Here is a 21,486-nt window from a genome sequence, read left to right as displayed (position 1 = left end):
TAGATGTCCAACAGTTTTTTACTACATAAATAAATCATGTTTATCGGGGACTTTGTAAATCACTTTGGCAGAGCTGAAAGCTGACAAGTTAAACCATTCCTGCTTCATCCACTGGGAAGTCACCAGAACACCAAGAGTCTCAACCCGTGTTGCAAAGTGGTCCAGATTCTACCCTCACCACACATGGACGTCATTCAGACATAAGGCCACTGAAAGCTTCTGTTAAGTGCAAGAGAGATGGATCTATTTCCAGTGATAGACCCGTCTCCTCCCCAAGGCACCATGGGGTCATTTATTCAATGCACTTCCCATGCAGTGCTCCAAAGTCTACTTCTCCAAGGAGGCTACCAGGCACTTCCCCTCCACCACCCAGCCCCAAAGTGCTGCCCTTCATTTGGTGCTTTTCTCCTTTGGTTGTATGTATGTGTGTGTTCATGTAGCACAGGCCTAGGCTGTGTGCATCAAAGTCAGGCTGGGTGGCTGGAGACGGGCAAGAATTGGCTACTGAGCCCTCAGACACAGACAGGAATGTGAGCTTAAACCTTTGCCCATGGCATGCAAAAGAAGCTGGGTGGTTCTTGGTTTGAGTCCCTGGGCATGTGTCACAGCGAGGTGGTTGTGGTGGCCACATCCATCGCACAACCCACAGCGAAGGGTCGTTTGTGGGGGCTGAGCTGCGTCTGGGCTGAACTTGGTCTGGTTGAAACTTTGCTGTTTCTTCCACATGCCCACCCTGCAGACGAGCAGTACATGATGTGCTCTGGCTGTGAAGCAGGCATGCCTCCTGTACTGCCACTGACTACACCTGAGGCTGGCACTAAATCACTTCTCAAGATGCTTAGGACTGAAGGGACCTGTTTTGAGATACTAACAGGCATCACTCTGCACTGCTGACAGCAGTGGGAAGACAATTACTCTTCCCTGTGTAGTTCCTGAACCTCTTTCCCTTTGCTATAAAAGACTGTTCTATTTATTTATTAGCCTCTTGGTAGGCGTTCATTGTGCTGAGCCATTTCACAGTCCTTAATGCACAGCCCCAGATGTTGAACCATTTACGGTATGTGATGGCCATTTCTTGTAGCAAAAGAAAAATGTGATGCTTTGGCTGGAAGTGACCTGGAGATGGGAGACCTGGGCTGCAGGTCCTGTGGGAGAACCAGATGCTGGTGGATCGGGTGTTATGGGGAGCAGAGGGTGAAATCTCTAGGTCTGCATGGTGTCAAAGGGTCAGAAAAAGGATGGAGCCTTAAAGATGTGTCTTGGAAGCCTATCTCAGCTGTCTGCTACATGTGGGGTGGCATGTGCCTTCCAGATGACTTCTCTATAGGTGAGTTACAGCAGTCTGATTGCCAAGAGCGCTTGGAGAGCCCTTTCCAGCAGCTGGCTTGGCAGAGGCAGTCAGAAGGGAGTCCAGGCTTTGGGGCAAACCAACTGATGTCTTCCTCTACTCTGCCTTGGGTTTCTCACTCTTCTCCTCTTCCATGGCCAGGATGCGTTCACGCTCTTTGATCAGCTGCACTCCACAGTATGTGATGAACCAGATGGACAAGGTGCTGACGGGGAAACCTGGAAGGTGGAGGGAGACATGGTCACTTTGGTGTGCTGCTTCATAATGGGGCCAACTCTTCTCTGGCACCTCTGCCCCTCTTGTGGGCATGGGAGGTCCTCAGGTTCATGGCTAAAGTTGTTTTCCTTTGTGGATCCAAACCAACAGCTTCACAGAGAGAGGAGAGAAATCCCCAGGGGTAGATATTAGATGAAGTGCCTAAACCCACGAGGGCATTCTGTATCACAGTTAATGCTGTGGGAACATGCTGGAGTTTTGCTTTGAGCTCTCCCTGATGTCCAGACCTGCTTTGCCTGTTGAGTTCAGACTCAGCAGTTGTCTTTGTGCCCACGCAACCTGCCATCATTCATCCCTGTTCAGCACTGCAACCTTCTAGAAGCTTTGGACCCTGCTGACACTGAGGGTTAACCTCAGCTTAGTCCCATCCCAGTGTGGGAACATGTTTTTGTCACCTTGATAAGTAACAAGAGCTGGGAGGATGCCTTCTACTTAGGAAGGGCCCGTGGGTGTTTGTAACAACAAGCTGGGTATCCACAGCAGATAGGAGACACAGGCTTTGTACCCGCTAAAAGAGGACTTCTGCAATTAATAATGCAACCCACAAACGCCAGCTAACTCAGTGGGCAGGAACTTCTGGCACATGGAGCCCAGTGCGTCACATTATCCATTTCCTAAGCCAGACCTGACCCAAAGTGGGCTGGAGGACATGGATTCCATGTGGCTATTTATACCATGAGTTGCACAAGAAGACTTCAAAATAGTGCCAGCATCTGCCAACAAGAAGATGTAGATAATTCTGTTCATAAGGAGCCTAGCATAAGGATTTTTACCTGTCACCTTCAGGTTGGCACAGGAAGAGCTACTAAAGAAAAGGGAAATGAAATAAGACAAGTAAATCCCTTCTTCCAGCAAAGGGACCATTTTGCACCCAGGGATTCAGCCCAACTGGGAGAGGTCCCCAACTGCAACATGTGCTTTGCAGCAAGTCACAGCGTTAGGCTGTATGGGGAGATACACAAACACATCTGGAAGGCAGTTCACACCTTAGAGAACTGGCATGTATCATAGAATCATAGTGGTTGAAAAGACCTATAAGATCATCTAGTCCAGCCATTAACCCAGACAGGAGCTAAGAAATCTGTATTTTTACATCTTCCACAAGAATGGACGTGGTTGGGAGCAGATGTGTAACATGGCAATGGCCAGGCTGCTTTGGACACAGGAGGACTTGGCAGCCCCTCAACCCCTGTCTGCCCACCATGACAGGGACTGATCAGTGGGGAAGGCCATTGGCACCTTACCTGTCACGAGGAGTCTCTTGGTGACCAGCAGTGCAAACTCCAGACTGTTGAGGGCTAGGATATTGTAGAGAACGATGGCCCAGAAATTTGCTGCCCCAAAAAGAGCCCTAATCCGCCGAGATGTGGCCTCTGACATTTTGGCCTATGTAGGAGAGAGGAACAGAGTGAGGGAAAATGAGGCTGCAAAGAGAGGTTGCTGATCCAACAGCAGCCGAAAACCAACAGGATGGTACACATGGTTTCACGCTAATCGTGATGGCTGGAAACTCTTCTCTTCATCTGTTGCCATTCCCCAAGGCAGATGAATGATGCTGTTTGCTGGGATTATTCTTAGCCCTGCATCCCAGTCACTCCCAGCTCCCCAGGAGCAGGGACGTGGTTTACAGCAATCTTCTAAGAGCATGATGCATCCCTAGACCACTTAGCACTGAGAGCTGCAGTGCTGCAGGGAAGGCAGCTTCACTGCCTGCGGGTACCTTAATCTGGTTGGAAGTTGAAAGAGCAGAGCAAACAGGAGGAATGCTCTCCCATGTTTTTGTTCAAAAGGAGTCTTTACTGGATCCATGTAGGACCTCCAGGCTTCGGGTTGGGCGAAACAAATAAACAAAATAAACACAAAATTGTTCCCAGAATGGAGCTTTTTCCAGCTGTGTCTCAGAGGCATCTTGGTCCCAAACAAAGATGGGGCACTAAGCTTTGGAGTGGTTGGAAAACAATTCATTCTGAATATTTGCTTTTATCAGAAGTCAGATCAAAAGCACTCAGAATGCCAAAGTGTTCTGGAGGACAAGAAAAGCAAATGATTTCTGTATGGAAATGTATAAGCAATTCCCTATGGACAGACCTTTGGAATCAATCTGTGCTATTTCAGTGCCTCGCCAGAGCTGCAGTCCTGGTGCTCTTGGACTTCTTTTCTCTTTGAAAGCTCCATCCTCTGTCTAAATTTCCCATGAAGCATCATAGGGGTGTGTGGGGATTTGCTCTAGGTGAGTGGCACCATGCAGGAAATTAAAGAGCACCGGGGCTGTCCTCTTGCATAGTCGTGCTTGTATAACAGCATCAAAGAATGGCTTATGTTGGAAGGGATCTTAAAGACCATTGAGCTCCCATCCCCTGCAATGGGCTGAGTGCCCCCACCAGATCAGGCTGCTTAAAAACCCCATCCAACTTGGGCATAAGCACCTCCAGGGATGGGGCATCCACAGCTCTCTGGGCAGTACCTGAGCATAAATGCTGATAAAGTCTGTAGGAAAGTACTCTAAGCCTGGACATGAAGCTGCATGACATCACTGGGGATGCTGCTCTTCAGCCTTAGCTTAATGGATCTAATACGTCTAAAGAAACGTGAGCTCCCTACAGTCATAGGTGTTTCCAGGAGCAGAGTTTGTCCCCAGGTCCACCAATCTCAACCCCATCTGCTCACAACGCATCTGCTCACCTCCAGTTTGGAGAGGGGCTTCCACTGGAAGAACTTCTGCACCCAGAGCTCAAAGTTGAGGCCAAAGCAGTTGAAGACAGACCAGATGTAAACAATCTCACAGGGTCCCAACCACAGAGTGGTGACAGCAAAGGTGGCAATGGTGGCCACGAGTTCCTTCATGATGTTGTCGTGGTTCTCTCCAATGTGGTCATACACGTACCTAATGGTCAATGAAAGTGATTGGTGCTCCCCATAGCCAAAGAAAACCCCTTCTCCCACGTTTGCCCACCTGGGTTCAGTAACCCAAAAGTGGAGGCTTCTTATCTTTGGGATGAACAGTATTTAATACATCACTACTGCATGATGAAAGAGAAGAACCCAAGATAGATATGAGATGGTTGAGTAGACACTTACTTGCAGAGCCAGTCGTTGATCCCTCTGTCAAAATGCCTACAATACAGATAGCAAAAAGCACATTAGATCACACAGGCTAATGTCACCTTTCCAACCATAGAAGGTGCCTGGTACCCCAGCAAGGTTTACTTTGAACCTCATTCACACTAATTCTCCATGCTCCTTCCTAGAATAAGTCCTGCTACTGCGTGATCCCACTAACTCCTCCCTCCTTACTATTGTTCCCTGCCCAAGAATGTTTCTTTGGGCTATGGCCAAGTCTAGTCTATAATTTCAGTATAGTCAACCTATAGGCCAGCTGCTCAGAAGCACAGCTCAGATCTCCTCATCTCCATGCACACTTTTTTAGGGTCAAGCACGCTGCCTTCCATCAGCAACATACACGAGATACTCACGTTTCTGCAAAGACGTAGAGCATGGTGATGCATTTTGGGGGCTGGGGTGGGTCCAAGTGGTCCAGTCTGGCAATGGTGTTGATGACCCCAAACATGACGGCAGCTTTGACCCAGTCGTACACCAAATTGGAGTAGGCCAAGCCGGCTGGAGCAAAAAGAGGAGTCAAAAAAGGTGAAGAGGAGGGGCTTCAGTCTGGGGGTCACAGTGCCACCTGAGCTCCCAGTCACACCTCACTTCCCACTGTGGATGAGGCAGATCTGGACAATGTGGTCAGCCTGCACAGCTCCATCTGGAGTAAGATATGTACTTGATCAGGCAATCCCAGACTTTTAGGACACCCTAAATCAATGCTGGAGCCATCGTAGCTGCATTAGGATTTCCTCCTGGCCTCCAGGTGCCACTCTATGTGACCTTGTCTCCCTTTTAGTCCATACAATGGGAATGACTGGGAGCTCAGTGGGAAGAAGAAGGACTCTACTCAAATATGTCCAACACAGGCACTGCTGAGGCTTCCCAATGGAGTAGGATGGAGATCTGAATCACTCACCACTGCCTTGAAGCTAAGCACAAGGGTGAGCACATCCCCATGACTACTCACCCAAGGCCCAGTCCGAGAGGCGGTTCACGAACTTCAGGTCAGAAGGGAGGGTGAGGATGTAGAAGAAGTGGAAGAAGATGTCCACAGCGATGATGGCCCCCACGTGGAGGAGGGCATGGACCCGAATGTTCCTCATCTCATCGTCTTTGCGGCGCAGATCTCGGGTGCTCACCTGCCAGGATGGCAAAGCAGGAAGGGCTGAGCTGGAGGGCAAGGTGGGAAGCAGGACTGGGGAAATGTTCAGGGTCCAAACAGGGACTCGACTTAGGAATTAAGGGACTCCTTTAGGAATCACACCATGACATACAGTGTCCAAATCCCTGCTGCTTAAAGAAGACCCAAGAGACATATCCACAAGAAGAAACATCCCTGATGGGGTGAACACCATAACAACCAATGAAACAGAGTTTATGATCTCTCCTTGGGGCCATTCTCAAGAAATCACTTTACCTTAAGGCTAATCAGATCTTCACAGGTCAATTTCACGCATCAGCTTCTTCCTCTGATAGTTTGTGATACCATTTCCTTATCTTCTATGCCTACACTTCTATATATAATCTACAGTATTCAATTAAACCTAAATGTTTTCACAACTTCTTTGTTCTGAGCTCATAGCCATCCCACCTACAGGATGCTACAGCTTGTAAGAACAGACATCCACATGCTGGCAGAGGGGCTGATCCCAGCTGGGAGCTCTGCCCAGGGGGGCATTTGGGCTGGACTCATCTGGGAGGAGGAGGAGGAGGATGGCTGATGGGCTTTGGAACTTCTGCAGTAAGGTAAGGTATCTGTTGTAATCTGTTTAAGGGGCATTTGGGATCTCTCAGTGTGGCTTTCCTCTCTGCAGCACCCTGTGCAGACACGGCCTCTGGGAGCTGCTGTTTCTCTGGGTGTTGTAATACAAAAATAATCAGAGTGAGCAGTTGGGATTACGCTGGGCAGACTGATGGCCTCGCTTCCCTGCAATGCTGTAAGAATTGCTGCTGTATTCACAATCCTCTTATGTTTATGGCTTTCCCTTTATTCCCGGTGAGAGGTGGGAGTTCTCTCAAAGCAATCTGCATGCTGCCGCACCAGCCCCGCCGTCAGAAACAGATGATTCCTGAGAATTAAAGCCTCTGACAGATTTCCTCCTGTCTGTTGTATGCCAAGTGCTTTAAGGACACAAAGAGGCTGCTGAGTTGGAGAAGAAAGCAGGAGAGGACATGGGGACTTGGACTCTGTCCCCAACATTTCCAGCCCCACAGAAGTGAGTTTGTTCCCCTCCTCTCAGTAAGAGAGACAGCCTGAGAAGGAATGGCCGAGCTGTGGTTGGATATTAGGAAATGCTTCTTCTCTCCAAGAGTGGTGATGCATTGGCAGGGAGGTGGTGGGGTCACCATCCCTGAAGGCGTTGAAGCACTGCGGAGATGTGGCACTGGGGGATGCGGTCAGTGGGCATAGGGTTGGGGTTGGACTTCAGAATCTCAGAGGTCTTTTCTGGCCTGAAAGATGCTGTGATTCCACATAGACCCATTGGGGATGCAGGGTGAAAGGACCCCTCCAGGACACAGCACCAGCAGCAGCCAAGGAGGCAGATCCATTCCCTAACGAAGCCATACACCGTGGTCTGGGGAAAGGACTCAGTCTGTCTGCCTTTATAATTACGACTGGGCAATTAGGAACCAGCTCTACAATTAGCTGCAGGGCAAGCAATGCAGGGTGGCACCTAGCCAGGAGGTGGCAGTGGTGTCCAGGCCAAGGCAGGTCCCCTGGCTGTGGGGTGGGGAAAGGGGCTGGACTCTCTGTGCCTTTAGCAACGGGGTTTCATGCAGCAGTGGAGGGGATTGTTCATTAAGTGGTTATAAACATCCCGATCTGGGACTATGTGGAAGGAGCAGGAAACAAATACCCCCTCACATCACTTGTAGGGTGATAGGAGCTCATGTCTTACAGGCACCTCAAGTCCAGTGTGCTGATTTATTTACACCTGACAGCATCGTTAGGGGAAACACAGAAACAGCCTGGGCTGTGTTCTCTTCTGAATTCACGAGGGAATTTCTGACATGTTCCTGCATACAGATGTCATACAGAGCCCCAATATTATTAACAGTATTTCATCTCTAAAATGAAGCAGCAGTGAGGATAGTAATCATTAGCTGGGCTTCCTGGCACATCAACAAGCCGTATCAGCTTACTTGAATGACCAAGGCTGATCACTGGTGCAGAAGGATCCCAGGACTGGAAAAGCAATTGCTTGATCTTTGTATGTGAAAGAACCCAAATGCAGCAGCCCAGGGGTCTGCTGTATGGCGTCTGCCCTTCACAAAGCCCCCTTGGTTGTGTGCAATGTATGAGATGCCCAAGTCTGTTCATCTGAACCAGAGGAAGCATCAGGACAGAGGCTGTCAAAACACAGCAGTGACCAACAAGCAAGAACATAAGCTGAGCACTCCTGCCCTCAATCCCAACATGGCACTTCCACCATGACAATGTCCTCTTTCCTGTGTTGTGAGGGGAAATGGCCAAAAACCCAAAAGGGAAGGTGAAAAACTCATCAGTTTCCACCTCTCACCAAAAAACACAGCACCGTTGTGGAGTCTGGGCTGTGGCCATGGACTACATGACCTCACCCCAAGGTGACAAATACACCTTCAGTGCAGCCAACAGTGGGGATTTGTAGACCTTCAGTTCATGCAGAACAACTCAAGGAGGCCATGGGGACACTCACCTGCATGTGAAACTGGTCAAACGTCATGACGGGCCCGAAGAAGAAGAAGGGAAGGTAGAAGTTGTACTTGAGGAGGTCAAAGATGGAGAAGACGCCCTCCTTCCTCTCGGAGCTCTCGAGAGCGAAGCTCATGCAGCGCATGATGGTGAAGCCACTTCCTCCATAGAAAAGGACATCTTGAAGATCAAAAGCTCCTGTTACAAACCCGCTCTGGGTGAGAAAAGGACAGTTACCACCAGGCACGCAGCATCACTTCAGTGCTCCCTCATCTTACGGAAGACATCCACACTTGGGGCAGCTGGCAAAGCCCCCTAATTACACTCTGGCAATTATCCCTGCAGCTAATGAGTATTGCTGTCAGAAGAATCAAGCCAGGGCTCCATTTTCAGTCTGGATCCTACATCCCAGAGGAGTGGGAGGTCCTTTTAACCAACACAGCCCACAGCCGCTTGGTGAAGATGTGGTTGTGATCTGGGATGGGAATGTCACTTAGTCCCAGGGCAGAGCCCTCCCCAAAGGGAGGAGGGACATGGTGGAAACCCAGTGGAGAGGCAGGAACACATTTCAGGAGGTGACGATGGGCAGGGACTGGCAGTACTGCCCTTCAGAGCGACTGCATGGCTTTATAAGGTTCCCCCAGGGCTTCTCCCCACCCACCAGTGAGAGGAAGTCTTTAACATACAGGTAGGCACAAGCATCACTGAACCCATCCCAGCACTGTTTGGCAGGTGGGGAAAATGAGGCACAGGGGAAGAAAATTCCTTGCTCTCATACCCTAAGGAGATGTCACAGGGCCAGGAAAAGGACTCAGGATGTGGGGACACCCAAGGAGGTAAACACAAGGAGAGAGATGGGAGGCAAAGGGGAGGCTCAGGATAGCACCTACCTGCCAGGAGCTGAAGGGCTCCAGCTTGATGGAGGCGAGGCAGCAGAGCCCAGCCACGTAACAGAGCCACTTCTGCTTGGCCAGCGCCACGGAGTAGAGGATAAGGCAGTGGGAAAGGATGATCATCAGGTAGGTGAGCCCCATGCTGCCCAGCACAGCCAGCATCCCATACAGCATGTAGACCACAGCCCGGTGCTGCAAGGGGAAACCATCAGCAGGGTGGCAGCCCGCAGCCCTCCCTCCTCCCCACCGTCCTGCAGCATCCCATCTGTGCCCACCCAGCGGATGCCGAGTCCCACTGCTTTTAACCCAGCCCTGTCTCACCTGTGGCACCGTCATGGAGCACACCTTGGCAAAGAGGACATGTCCTGAGAGGGTGAAGATGATGACGTTCCTGAAGGAGGTGAACCACATCACCCACTCGAAGTCGGCCACGTCCTGCAGGAGCAGCACCAGCTGCTTAATGGCCCCCAGGCTCCATGTCCCTACCCCCCAGTGCACATTTCAACACATATTTCAAGGCCCTTTCTTCCCATTTTCCACCCCAGGGCTGACAAGCACTTTAGCTTTGTCATAAAACCCAGGGAGAGATATATACATTTCTTAGCACACACAAGTCAGAGTATCCACTCTGTGCTGCAGGGCTACCATTTCCCTGACAACATCCATTGCTTTCTTAAGGGAGAAAATACACAATGACTTTTCAGAAGTATCCATAGCAGAACAAGAGCTCTGCTTCCTCCTCTTACCATCTTCCTGCCAAAGTAGTGCCAGCCTGGCTTGATGCCATCCCGAAAGGCTTTTCTGTTCATGCTGTCTGCAGAAGAACAAGAATTATCATAGAATCAAAGAGCAGCCTGGGTTGAAAAGGCCACAGGGTTCATCCACTTTCAACCCCCTCGACATGGGCAGGGTCACCAGCCACTAGACCAGGCTGCAAAGTTATGGGGAGAAAGGTTCAGTTTGGATAACAGAACAATTTATTCCCTGTAGGAGTGGTGCTTCAGTGGCACAGGCTGCTCAGGGGAGTGATGGGGTCACTGCACCTGGAGGTGTTCCATAGCCATGGGGATGTGGCACTGAGGGACATAGCGGGCATGGTGGGGTGGGACTGGGGATCTCAGAGGTCTTTCCAACTGATTCAATGATAGAAGCAAAGAGGGAGCTACATTTTGGCAAGGCAAGGAGCCCTCCTCACCATGAGGATGAGTCATGGGGTCCCAAACATCCTTAGTCCCATCATGAAAGTTCCCATTTCCAGTGGAAAACTGGGAGTCAGGAGTCAACAATTCCTGCCTGGGTTCCCTCTTGGAGGGGTGCCTTTTTCAGGTGTTTCTTTCTACTTCTAGGCAGAAGAATCATTGGGAAGTGATGCCATGTGGGCAGGCTGGTGGCATGCTCAGGGTGATGGCTGGAGAGCCATGGAAAAAGGGCTGTGTGGGCAACCAGGCTGAAAGCAGTGGGTATTAAATCCCTTTGGACCCACTATGAAGGACTCCCAAGTTGTTATCCACCAAAAAGATATTAAAGCTATGATGTTAATAAGGATGTTGCATCCTTCCTCCTTGCTGGAGGGGAGGACTGTTTACCTCTGGATGCCTCGAAGATACCGCTTCCACTGTACAGCACAGCACAGGTCACAACAAGAGCATAGAAGCCCAGCTCATGGCTGGGCAGCATCGCTTTAACCCCCATAGCTGCGGGTTACTGGTGGGTGTAGGGGATCCAGACCTGGGAAAGGGGAGGGAATAAAACCCAAGGTAAGAGCTCAGCCACCCCACAGATGCCCTGAGTTACTGCTGGTCCTCAGCCACCCCACTTGGTGGGCTCCTGTGTAGAAGAGGAGCAAACAGCACCAAACCCACCCAGGACACAGGATCTAGGCTCATACCCATCCCGAGGTCTGCATGGGGTTCTTTCTGCATCACCTCTCACTTCTTGGTGGGATGCATGTCAAGCCTAAAGGTGCAGTGCTGGGGGGGATGCAGAGGAATTCCCCCCCATTCCTCTTCCCCACTCACTGCCCGCTTACTGCAGGTGTTTTGCTTTGCCCTGAGCTCTCAGCATGTAACTGTGTGCTAAGGGCTGTTCCCAAAGCCCTGGGCTAATTACTCCTGCCAGCGCTAATTAACACCGGCACTACAACACTTCCCCAATCCAACCTCCCGTTGCCTCCGCGGGTTGTCAGCTGCCCTAATCTTTTTGGGGCTGGGGGGGTCCTGTTCACTCCGTGCCACCTCACCCGCTGGTGGCAGTGCCCCATTGCCCTGCCAGCATCCCCCGATCAGCAGAGCTCCGTGTTCGGACGCCAATTGAAAGCGAACCCGCATCTGCAGCGCAAAGCTGCGGGGTGGATTTGGGGTCAGCGGGTATTGCAGAGCGGAGCGGGGGGGGCACGCTGCCATCGCTCTGCAGTCCCTATGCGGAGGGAGGGCACCGGGGGATGCGGCTTTAAAGAGCTTTTATCCTTTTTCCGTGTTTCTGAAGGCTTTTATTTGCTTGGTTATTTATTTGCATTAAAGCGCGGGGGGTGTGGGGGGGGCAAGATTAGTTTTATCTGCCAAGCTCAGCGTTTCCCCTTCAGGTTTTACCCCTTCCCCCCAGACCAACAGCATCCTCATTCCCTCCCCACCAAGGGCACCCCCCAATCTGCCCCCTCCCCCAGCCCCATTTCTCTCCCCATTACTGACCTTGAGCCCCTAGGGACGGGGTGCCAAGGGGGGGGTCCAGCGTCCTGCAATGCAACCTGAGGGCTTGGGGGACGGGGGGAGAAAGTGGGGGACAAAATAACAACCCTAAGGCAGGGCTTTGGGGGCTGCTGGCCTTCCCTTGGGCATCTCTCAGCCCAGCAGGGCAGGTCTGGGGGCTCCGTCCCCCCCAGAGTGCCCCCGGAGGAAGTTTGGCTGGGAGTGGAGCACGGCAGCGGGAGGTATTTTTATTTTAGAGCAGCGCTGCAGAGGGGCTGGTTCAGGAGCTGTCTGTCATTGCAGCTGCTGGAGAGGACCTGAGCTGGCTGCCAAAGCCAACCCGGGCCAGGTCTGGGGCTGCTCTTCCAGCCTGTAAGGCTGACCTCGGTGTGCAGGTGGGGAAACTGAGGCACGTTGTGTGCGGCTGCAGGAAGGGGATGGTGAGGGGCTGGCTGGGATATGGGCAGAGTGATTTTGGGGTTGGCCAAGGATGAGTCAACACAGTGTCCGGCTCATCTCTGTGCTTTCTCTCCCCATTCCCTACGAGGTTTGGTTGGAGCTACTGGTGGAGCTGACCTCCTGTCACGGGTTACCTAGATTTACCTCCCCATGGGGCTGGGGGAGCAAATCAAGGCAGGGTGTGATCAACACCTCCATGGGCTGCCTGTGTTGGGGTGAGATGTGAAAAACCTAAAGCCTTCACCTTTCTGCCCCAGCTCCATCCCGACCCAAAGGAACTCCTCGCTCCCTGCCATAACTGACCAGGTGCTCAGAGGAGGGGTAATGAAGAGCTCAGTGTTGATAAGCAACAAACACAACTTACCATCCTCCATGTGACCGTGATGAGCCTCCACTCACTGACAGCAGTGTGATTGATGTCTGGAATACATCAGGGAGCCTCAGAGCAGGGAAAGCTCTGCCTGCCCCCAGATCCTTCTCTTTGAGTGTGCTCCACGTTGGGTACCCTCAGCACGTCCACCACCTGAGAAAGGAGGAAAGTAGATCCCTTTATTTGTGTTATTTTATTTCATTCTTTCATTATTTCATCTTGCCTTCCCTTTTGTCTAATTCTATGTTTCATTTTTACCCTGGGTAATTTGTGAGCATCCTGGATGGAAGGTGCAGCAATAGGTGCAGCAGTTTTTCACAAGGCTCTGGGAACTGTGATGATCAAAATCATTTAGCTTTAATTTATAGATATTATTAAAAAAAATCAGGAAAAAAACCCCTCGATCTCTATTTCTAACCCAGTAAGATTTATTTCTAATGCGACCAGCCTGCCTTCCTCAGCACAGGGGACACCTCTGTGTTTTATTGCCCCAGTACTGCAGCTTTATTGCTAAGGGCTGTTTATGGCCTCGAGCTGATTTAATGACAGTATTTTCAAACATCTGTCGGGTTGCTGGAAGATGTGATACATGAACAGAGGGCACTCCTCTCTTCTGTGTGAGTGGGGTTCAATGCAAAGCACTCAGCTCCATCCCAATGGGGCATAGCATCAATGTGAGAAGTCAGATGGGGACACCCTCCTCTTGCTTTGTATTGCTGTCTCCCTGCTGCTGGAGCAGCTCTATATGGGGTGAAATGGAGGGAGAGAGGGTTGTAATAAACAGCGTGGGTTGCTTTGTACTGCTTCAGGTTCCCCCACCAAATCTGCCCATGCACATGTGCTGCTGGGAGCTTGTCCACTAGGACCTCAGCAGAAACCTCCCTGGCAAGCAGAACAGCTTGGGAGGAGGGAAGATGGGGACACACATCCATCCATCTAAATATCAGTCCATCCAAACTTCCACCCATCCACCCATCTACCCACCCACACATCTACTCATTCATCCATCCATCCATCCATCCATCCATCCATCCATCCATCCATCCATCCATCCATCCATCCATCCATCCATCCATCCATCCATCCATCCATCCATCCATCCATCCAGCTTCCCAACCTTCAATCCCAGGTCACCTATTACACCTTTCAGTCCCCCATAACAGTCCTGCCTGCCCTCCCCGACCCCCAGTGATCCCACCAAAGCCCCACACTCCCTCCCAGGATCTCCTGCTGCCCTGGGAAGTGCTTGGCAAGGACAACACCCCACACTAGTTGAAGCCTGCTGCCTTCAGCCCTTCTTGTCAAGATCCCCTTTCCTTCCTGAAAAAATCTAGATGATAACTATTCTTGCTGACAAATGAGCTGCTCTAAAACCCAAGGTTTCATATCCTGTGCCAGCAGATGGGGTTTGGGGCCTTTGCTCTGTAAGAGGAGATGCGTGGGGATTGAGGTGGCATTTGTTGAGCCAGGCTGCCCTGCCCTGTGGGACCAGCCAGCTCTGAGCAGGGCTCGGAGGGGAGAGGATGAGTGAGAAACCCAACACCCCTCTTGGCTCAGCGGTGCCTTAATTTAGAGCACAGGGGCTCTGCTGTGGGGTTTTTCCATTTCAAGCTCATTCATATGTCATGCACAGGGCGATGCCCCCAGTGCTTGCAGGGCAGCAGCAGCTGTTGGCTGTGGACAAAGCAGTTTGCTTTTGGCCCTTTCTCCCCACTTCCCCCTGCAAAGGAGTTAAATGCATCTTTTCCTCTCATCTCCCTGCTCTGAAGCCTTTCCAAAGAGCTGCCAAGCTCCCAAAAAGCAAAGTGACCAGGTGCCCTGAAAAAGCGACTGTCTCCCAAATGCAAAACCCCTGCTGGTTTAATGCCTGGGGAGAGCACACACCACCCGCAGCCCAAATCCATGGCTCTAAATTGGAGCAGTTACAGTGGGATCAGCTTTGACCTACTGGCTGATCCTCTGCTGCTTGGCTCGGCAGAGCCCAAAGCACGGAGAGACTGCACGTGTCGATTCCATCTATATTTAACTGTGCTAATGCAACTTAATTCACATTATTGCCAGCCGGGGCAGTGGGCTTCACTCTTGCAATGCTTGCTGTCTGTAGGTAAGGCTGCTTGTAACAGGCTGAGAGGAAAACGCTGACAATTAATCAAAGGTCAACAGGATTTATTCTCAGTGGCTCAGCTGTACTTTTAGAATGGGATGTATCCGTCAGGCACTTTCTGGCTGCTTAGTGGAAGCGCTCTGCTGCGACAACCTTTGGTCCTTGGACTTGTGTTCATAGCACACGGTGGCTAAAAGCTTCCTGAATCCCAATGAGGACTGTCCACAGCCTCAAATACCTGCAGCAAGAATTCACCTTAGGGCTGTTCCTGCCACCAGCCTGTGTCAGCAGCATGGAATGTTGTCATCAAAACTGCAAAGAGAGACTGAAAAAACTCAGAGCTTCTCAGATGTTCAGCTGCATCCCTATAAAAAACATAGCTCAAACAGCACATCCAAATTGCTTGGGGAGTTTCTCTGTCTGAGGACCTGCAGTGTGGGTTTCTGCAGTGTTTGCAGTGGTTTGGGGCTCAGCAGCTGAGCTAGGGCTGCTTCAAAGATCTCACTTGGTTTCTCAAATTCACTGACAAAACTGTGTGAGCTGTGCCTCTCCCATACCTTGAGAAAATGGGAATCAGCTGCTGCAAGGGTCAGCGTGGGCAAAAGTCAAAGTCGGGTCACTCTGCTGGTAAATACAAAGGGAATTTATCTCAAAACTAAGGTGAAAACTGAGAAGCTCTGCAGAATTTGGCCTGAGTTCAGATCCCTGGTGCTCTGTGATGGGAGACAGATTGCACATTGCCATGAGAAATGTTACATGCAGGTGTAGGCTCCCTAAATACGCTGTTTCACTGTGACTTACTTCTTCCTCCTTCTTCAAGGCATCTTCTGGTTGTGTGCATCAGAAAAAAAGGAGAAAATGCTTCAGTGCAACCCCAAACAAGCATATGCTTAAAGAAACAAGTGTTGCAACACTTAGGAGGTTTGTACCATATGCTATCAAGCCATATGTGTTCTGTATCTTCTAGCACTCCCATTTTCTCATCTGAGTTTCCTGGGTTGATTCATTGCCACCTCAGGAAGAATTTTGCTAGAGAGCATCACGAGGACAGGACACAAATGCCAACCACACATTGGAAAGGACAGCAGTTTTCCTCTTATGTACTTACGGGAAAATATTATTGATTCACACTTCAGTGTAAGCGAAATCAGAATCACCAGCTGCAAGCTGGCAGGCCTGAGCTTAGCAGCCACTGCATAGCAAAACCTCCACGTTTTGCTACAGCTCAGGCAGTTTGTTGGGTGATCTCCCTGCTGCAGGCTCTGAAAATACCTACAGGAGGTGGGCTGAGTTACTCCCTTTGGTCTGTGCTGTCTCATGCATCATCGGGATGGAGATGAACAGAAAGGAAGTGCAGCTCACTTGGACAAAACTTTGTTGAACTCTCAATGTAGGATTTACTTCTCAACTGACAGGAGTGTACTGTGGGTTGTTAGATGGCCTTTCCTCTGATGCTTCTGGAAGGGGAGGAGAGGGGGGGGGGCATGTCCACAAATCTGCTTTGGGATGGTGATGGCTGGGGTTAAAGTCTGACAAACTTCACGCTTACAAAAAGAGGCTGACAAAACAAAGCAGAAAGAGAAGAGTTTTCAAAAGACTTTCATCTGAGAAACAAGGCAGCACTATTCACAAATGACTAGCTCTCTATTTGCTTGTAATCCCCAAGGCTAGCTCTCTGCTGGCATGCTGCATTATCATGCCTTATTAGCTTGCGTTTGGTGCTCTCATCCTGCTGCAAGAGAAAAGGACAGAGATGTAAGAGTTTCAAAAGTCCCTCCTCTGCTGTAATAAAGCTGCCTGTGTTCTACTCAGCACTTCTTTCTAATGAGAACAAGACCTGCCTGATGGACGGCTGCAGAGAAACTGGGGAATTCATAACCAGGCCGGCCAGTTTCATATGGAATGAGCTATTACAGGGAGCTGCATTTAAGGTAAGTCTTACTGATTGGAGGAGTGCTCTGCAAAGTTTTCCTTTCCAGGGCAAACTCTATTGAGTTTCAGAAACCTCCTCTGTCAATATGTTCAAGCTAAGAAAGAAGCTGGGATGATCAATAGAGTCTAGAAAGTGCACTTGCAGATATTCACAGGGCAGGCTAACCCATTCTCTCAGCACTTAAGTACTACAGACAGCCTTAGGCTGACCGGTGACAGTGTGCTGATAACAAGAGAACTCAGTTTGCTCCTGGCAGAGCTTTGGAAGGGGGCTGGCATAACTTTTGTAAGGCAAATTCCTTCATATGCTGATAAAGGCAGCAGTGTAATGAATATCGAGCCCTCTCTTAAATGAAACTAGGGAGGCTTTGTCCAAAATCACTCTGCAGAATTGCAGCTCTCTAAACTGCATCAAACTCTGGCATGTGCAGCCACCTGCTTGCTAACTTTTACAGCCCAAATTTGCCAACATGCAAAATCTTCAGTCTGTTTGTATTCCATCTTCGTCTCTCATCCTCTCCTGCAAAAGCTGGAGATGTGACATGCAAAACTACACTTCCAGTGCATTTCAATCCGTGGACACAACACCTGGCTTCTCTCCTTTCTTTGCAGTTCAGAGGGCTCAGTATATCTTGCTTAACTCTTCTCTTGTTTCTGCTGCCGAATGGCCTGTAGAAAGATATCCTTCACTTGTTCCATTGTGTCCTGGTACAGCTTAAAGTCTTCCTCTTTCTTTCTCACAGTAGCCTCCAGAGCAGCCTTCAGAGCTTCATTCTCATCCAGCTGGATCACAAGCCTATGAGGAAACAAAAGGAAACTTTCATGTGAGCCTGGGAGCTTCAAAACAAATTAGAACAGTGCTTCAGCTCCAGGGAAGAAAACACTGAAACAGGTGCTCTCTGGTAATCTTGTACCAGCCATGAGAAAGAACAGACCTATAAACACTTGCTCCTTTTCTCTTAGAGACAGAAAAAGTTATTAGAAGACAAAAATACATTTCAGATGTTTTGTTAAAGATGACCATTTCTTTTTTCCAGCAATAAGCTTGCAATCAATAGCTAAGGAAAGAAAAAAATAAAGGTGTTTTTCTTGAAGTGCTTTGTGTTGCTTTACATTTCTGGGTATCTGCATCATTTTTAGGCAGTTGGTATAAGAATGATAAAGGAAAACTCAATCCAGAGGATCTGTGACTTGTACAGCTTGCTCGTTTTCTTTCTAAGGAGCTAGTATAGGTAATATCACTGCTAGGAGAACAGCAATGAATCTGAGCTACTACTGAAACAGAAAGTGGCAGTAATGCAGCATAGAGGAAAGGAAGCCATACCTTGTGCTGAGCTCCTCTATCTGTGATTCTAGAGGCAGCTTGGACAGCTGGGCTGCGGAGAGCTCCTTCCTATCACTCATGTTCAAGGTCAGCCTTGACTGACCTGCAGACTGGCCTGGGAATTTCATCACAAAATGCAGTGTAAGTAAAACAAGCAACACAAACAATATTTTTCACTTTGTGAGACTTCAAACAAATCACAGGAAACAGTGACTAAAGCATAGAATCATAGAATTACCCAGGTTGGAAAAGACCTACAAGATCATCAAGTCCAACCACAGCCTAACCATTGTACCTTAACAATAACAACCCTCTGCTAAATCATATCCCTGAGCACCACATTCAAACAGCTCTTAAACACATCCAGGGATGGTGACTCAGCCACCTCCCTGGGGAGCCTATTCCAGTGTTTAACTACCCTTTCTGTAAAGAAGTGTTTCCTAATGTCCAGCCTAAACTTATCTTGGCACAAGTTGAGGCCATAAATAAGCACAGTTCTATGCATATCCAAGAGGACAGTGTAAATACATAGGACATCGTTTTCTTTTAATCTCCTTCCAGAAGAATTAAAGCCTGATGAATGCGCATTTCAGGGCTAAATGTGTGTTAGGTAATATGTATATTTACCTATCTAGGCAAGAAAAATAATCCAAATTATTCTAGTGCCCAAAACATTAGGTGACAGTATAGGAGCAGGAGGCACAGAGAAGACAGATACTTAGACTAGTAATGTGAACCATGTTTGATTCAACTGCATCTTGCAATTGCTACACTGTGCTTGTGCTGTGATTTCAGCATCTTGCTGTATCACTTTTCTACTTTAAAATCCCTTGTAATGCAAATACTTTCAAATAAGTAAATTTAGTGTTAAAACACTGAATCCTTCTCATATGGAATATCTAGAAGAATGTGGTCTGGGAACACTCAGTACAAAAATGTATGAGGAGAAAGGTTATACTTTATAACCATAATGTGGTTTAGAACTTGACACTGTGTTACACAGGAGTGAGGAAAACCTGCCTTTACTTACCCGTTCTCCTCTGGGATTATTATTTGCTAATTAGATATTTGGATAAGGCAGAAAAAGAAAACCCCAAACCATCATTAATTTTAAAACACAACTGAGTTGTTTCTAACTACTCAGCATCCCTTGAATTGAGGAGACTAGGAACGTTAGATTAGCAATTAGATCAGCTCACTCCAGTTTTGCATTTTCAAAAAGAAAATATGATGCTAATTAGTGGGTTCTCTAGTCTCTATTTTATGCTCAAGTTTTCATTCCTTATTTCCTCAATTATCTGGCATGAAAGAATCTATATAACCTACATGCTTTGCTGAAGAGCTATATTACAGCCTTGTAGACGTGTTTTTTGTATAACCTCCAGAGAATTTTGGCACATTACAAAGGGCAGAGCTCTCTTCAAACAGCTGTGGTGAAAGACTGTTACCTCCTCATCTCATGGTCTTAGAGAGTATATTTCTTCTCACCAATCTTACTGCCAATCCTTCTCTACATTTGCTTTTAGTCCTTAAGCAGACATGGCTAATGAATGAAATATTTAGTAAGAAGAGACCCGTCAAGCTGGTAAGAACAGCCTGTCTCCTTCAGCTCTGAAGATCCAGTCTCTCAGAGGTGAGCTACCAAACTATACAACAGTACTTGGCCAAAATGGCTCTGAACGCGAAGAGTTTATCACTGTATCAGTTTAAGGTTGCAAGGGAAATATAAGTTTGCCACATCCAGGATAACCAAATGCTTTACACAACCAGGTTGCATAAAAGTTTAAGCTCTAAATACCAGTCAGTTTCTCCTCTAGAAGACAGCATCAAGATGCCAATATACAATTTAAGGCAATAGGTCAGAAGAGAAAGCCTGGCATTGATGGCTTATTCCCAAACTCACCTGCCTACTGCCTTTCTCTACACACATTCTGATTTCTTCCTCAGAAGAAACCATCCCAGAGCTCCAACACCTCTTACATCCAGCTCCTACTGGGAATCACAGCCCTATGATGCTACTTCTGTGAGGCCCCTCAACCCTCTTCTATCAAAATAAATGCCCTATATCCTACAGCCCACAGGCTGCAGCAATTGGCTTCCAAACCCTCTTCAGTCTGACATGGTGCTGGTCACTAAATTGCAACTTTCTGTTTCCTGGAGGGAGTCTCTCTATTGGGATCTAAATTTTTCTGTAGCACTTAATGCAGTGTCAGTTAATACAGTTAAAACAGCTACTGTTGGTCTGTGGGCATTTCAACCCTTTTTACTTTACGAAAATAGATATAAAAATGGAAATTTCTGGAAAAGTTTCCTTTAGAATATGTGTCATTTTATTGGTTTAGACACTTTACAGAATCAGAGTCCTTAAGCAGTAAAAGAATCTGATCAGGGAAATAAAAATTTGACATCCACCATGAATTCTCCTCCTTTAACTATGCTAGTAAGGCTTTCATATTTATAGCTGAAGATTAACACGTTCATGGGATAATAAATTACACCGGATCTAATTACTATATCAGCAGCAATAGTTTTTCATAGATGCTGACAGGCCTTAAATTGGGATGCGTCCTTTAATTCTGCTCTTAACCTTCAGATGAATCTCCCAGGCAGAAGTGTGAAGGGAACAGGGCAGTGGTCACAACAGGGACACAGTTCTTCCTGTAGACCACCACCAACCCTATGAAAACAAGATATTGCAAAAGTCCTGGTCCCACTTAAATCTATGGCAGAGTCCTCTTGAACAACGAGTGGTGAGGATTTCATCTTTGGTATCAATCCACTGCTCTGATCTGGTCCAAACCCCTGAGTGTAAGGTCAAGCACTTGTGTAGGTTTGAGAGATTAGTCCAAATGTTGCTGCTGTCTATTAACCACTGAGGTGAGATGGGGGACGAAGCTGTAGGTAAGAGCTGCACCTCACCTGTTTTGCTCCTCAGGGGAGGTTTCTGTGTACTTGTGATCCTTCCTGGTTCCATTTGTAGTTTTTCAAGCTGCTGCTCCAAAATGACACATCGCCGCCGCTCTTCCTGAAGTCTCTTCTCAGTTTCCAGGACTTTATCACTGCCTTCTTCTATCCTGATATGCAAAATAAAAAAGGTGGTTCAAAGCTTAGTTATGTGGTTATCAACCAGGCTTAGCACCGAATCCTACTTCATTCTGCATAGCTCCCAACAGAGGGAATGGGAGAGTTTTCCATGCAGAAAATCTCAACGTAGTTCTTTCAGATGACACCCTTTCAATTTGAAAAACAGAATTAACTAATGAGAATAATTATAAATAATACGTTCATTAGCAGAGGCTGTCTAGATCCCTCAACACC

The 21,486-nt window shown here is 48.4% G+C and overlaps 2 protein-coding genes and 1 long non-coding RNA gene across 6 annotated transcripts in view; 1 reads left to right on the top strand and 2 right to left on the bottom strand.

Moving 5' to 3' along the window:
• Positions 1 to 12,254, bottom strand: HHATL (hedgehog acyltransferase like). Its single transcript, XM_015853018.3, has 12 exons — positions 11,983 to 12,254; positions 10,882 to 11,023; positions 10,042 to 10,109; positions 9,617 to 9,730; positions 9,293 to 9,487; positions 8,407 to 8,616; positions 5,697 to 5,868; positions 5,098 to 5,242; positions 4,703 to 4,738; positions 4,307 to 4,508; positions 2,869 to 3,010; positions 1 to 1,566 (listed from the first exon to the last, which is right to left on the bottom strand). Exons 2-12 carry the CDS (start codon positions 10,985 to 10,987, stop codon positions 1,445 to 1,447), a joined length of 1,512 nt encoding a protein of 503 aa, XP_015708504.2. The 5' UTR covers positions 10,988 to 11,023; positions 11,983 to 12,254; the 3' UTR covers positions 1 to 1,444.
• A 2,703-nt stretch (positions 12,255 to 14,957) lies between these two features.
• The window catches only part of CCDC13 (coiled-coil domain containing 13), a 29,748-nt gene continuing 23,219 nt past the window's right edge, over positions 14,958 to 21,486 (bottom strand). For all 4 annotated transcript variants that reach the window (XM_015853007.2, XM_085539157.1, XM_015853009.3 and 1 more), the window contains 3 exons: positions 21,088 to 21,242; positions 18,169 to 18,283; positions 14,958 to 17,640 (listed from right to left, as the gene is read on the bottom strand). In XM_015853007.2, the coding sequence (XP_015708493.1) occupies positions 17,481 to 17,640; positions 18,169 to 18,283; positions 21,088 to 21,242 (430 nt within the window). In that variant the 3' untranslated portion in view covers positions 14,958 to 17,480. The remainder of the gene's footprint in view (positions 17,641 to 18,168; positions 18,284 to 21,087; positions 21,243 to 21,486) is intronic.
• On the top strand, positions 16,730 to 17,938 carry LOC107308842 (uncharacterized). The gene is made up of 2 exons (XR_001552935.3): positions 16,730 to 16,843; positions 17,588 to 17,938. It is a non-coding gene; the product is annotated as an uncharacterized LOC107308842 (long non-coding RNA).

The sequence above is a fragment of the Coturnix japonica genome, chromosome 2 (genome assembly GCF_054131305.1).
Source record: "Coturnix japonica strain WE chromosome 2, WE-NBRP24, whole genome shotgun sequence".
NCBI classification, from domain to species: domain Eukaryota; kingdom Metazoa; phylum Chordata; class Aves; order Galliformes; family Phasianidae; genus Coturnix; species Coturnix japonica.
This window is presented reverse-complemented; position numbering and strand designations above follow the sequence as displayed.

Coding starts and splice junctions, on each gene's coding strand:
- HHATL (XM_015853018.3), bottom strand. CDS start 10,987: ATGGGGGTTAAAGCGATGCTGCCCAGCCATGAGCTGGGCTTCTATGCT. Junction 5,243..5,696: donor CCTCTCGGACTGGGCCTTGG/GTGAGTAGTCAT, acceptor TTTTTGCTCCAG/CCGGCTTGGCCTACTCCAAT. Junction 4,739..5,097: donor CTCTACGTCTTTGCAGAAAC/GTGAGTATCTCG, acceptor TCTGTATTGTAG/GCATTTTGACAGAGGGATCA.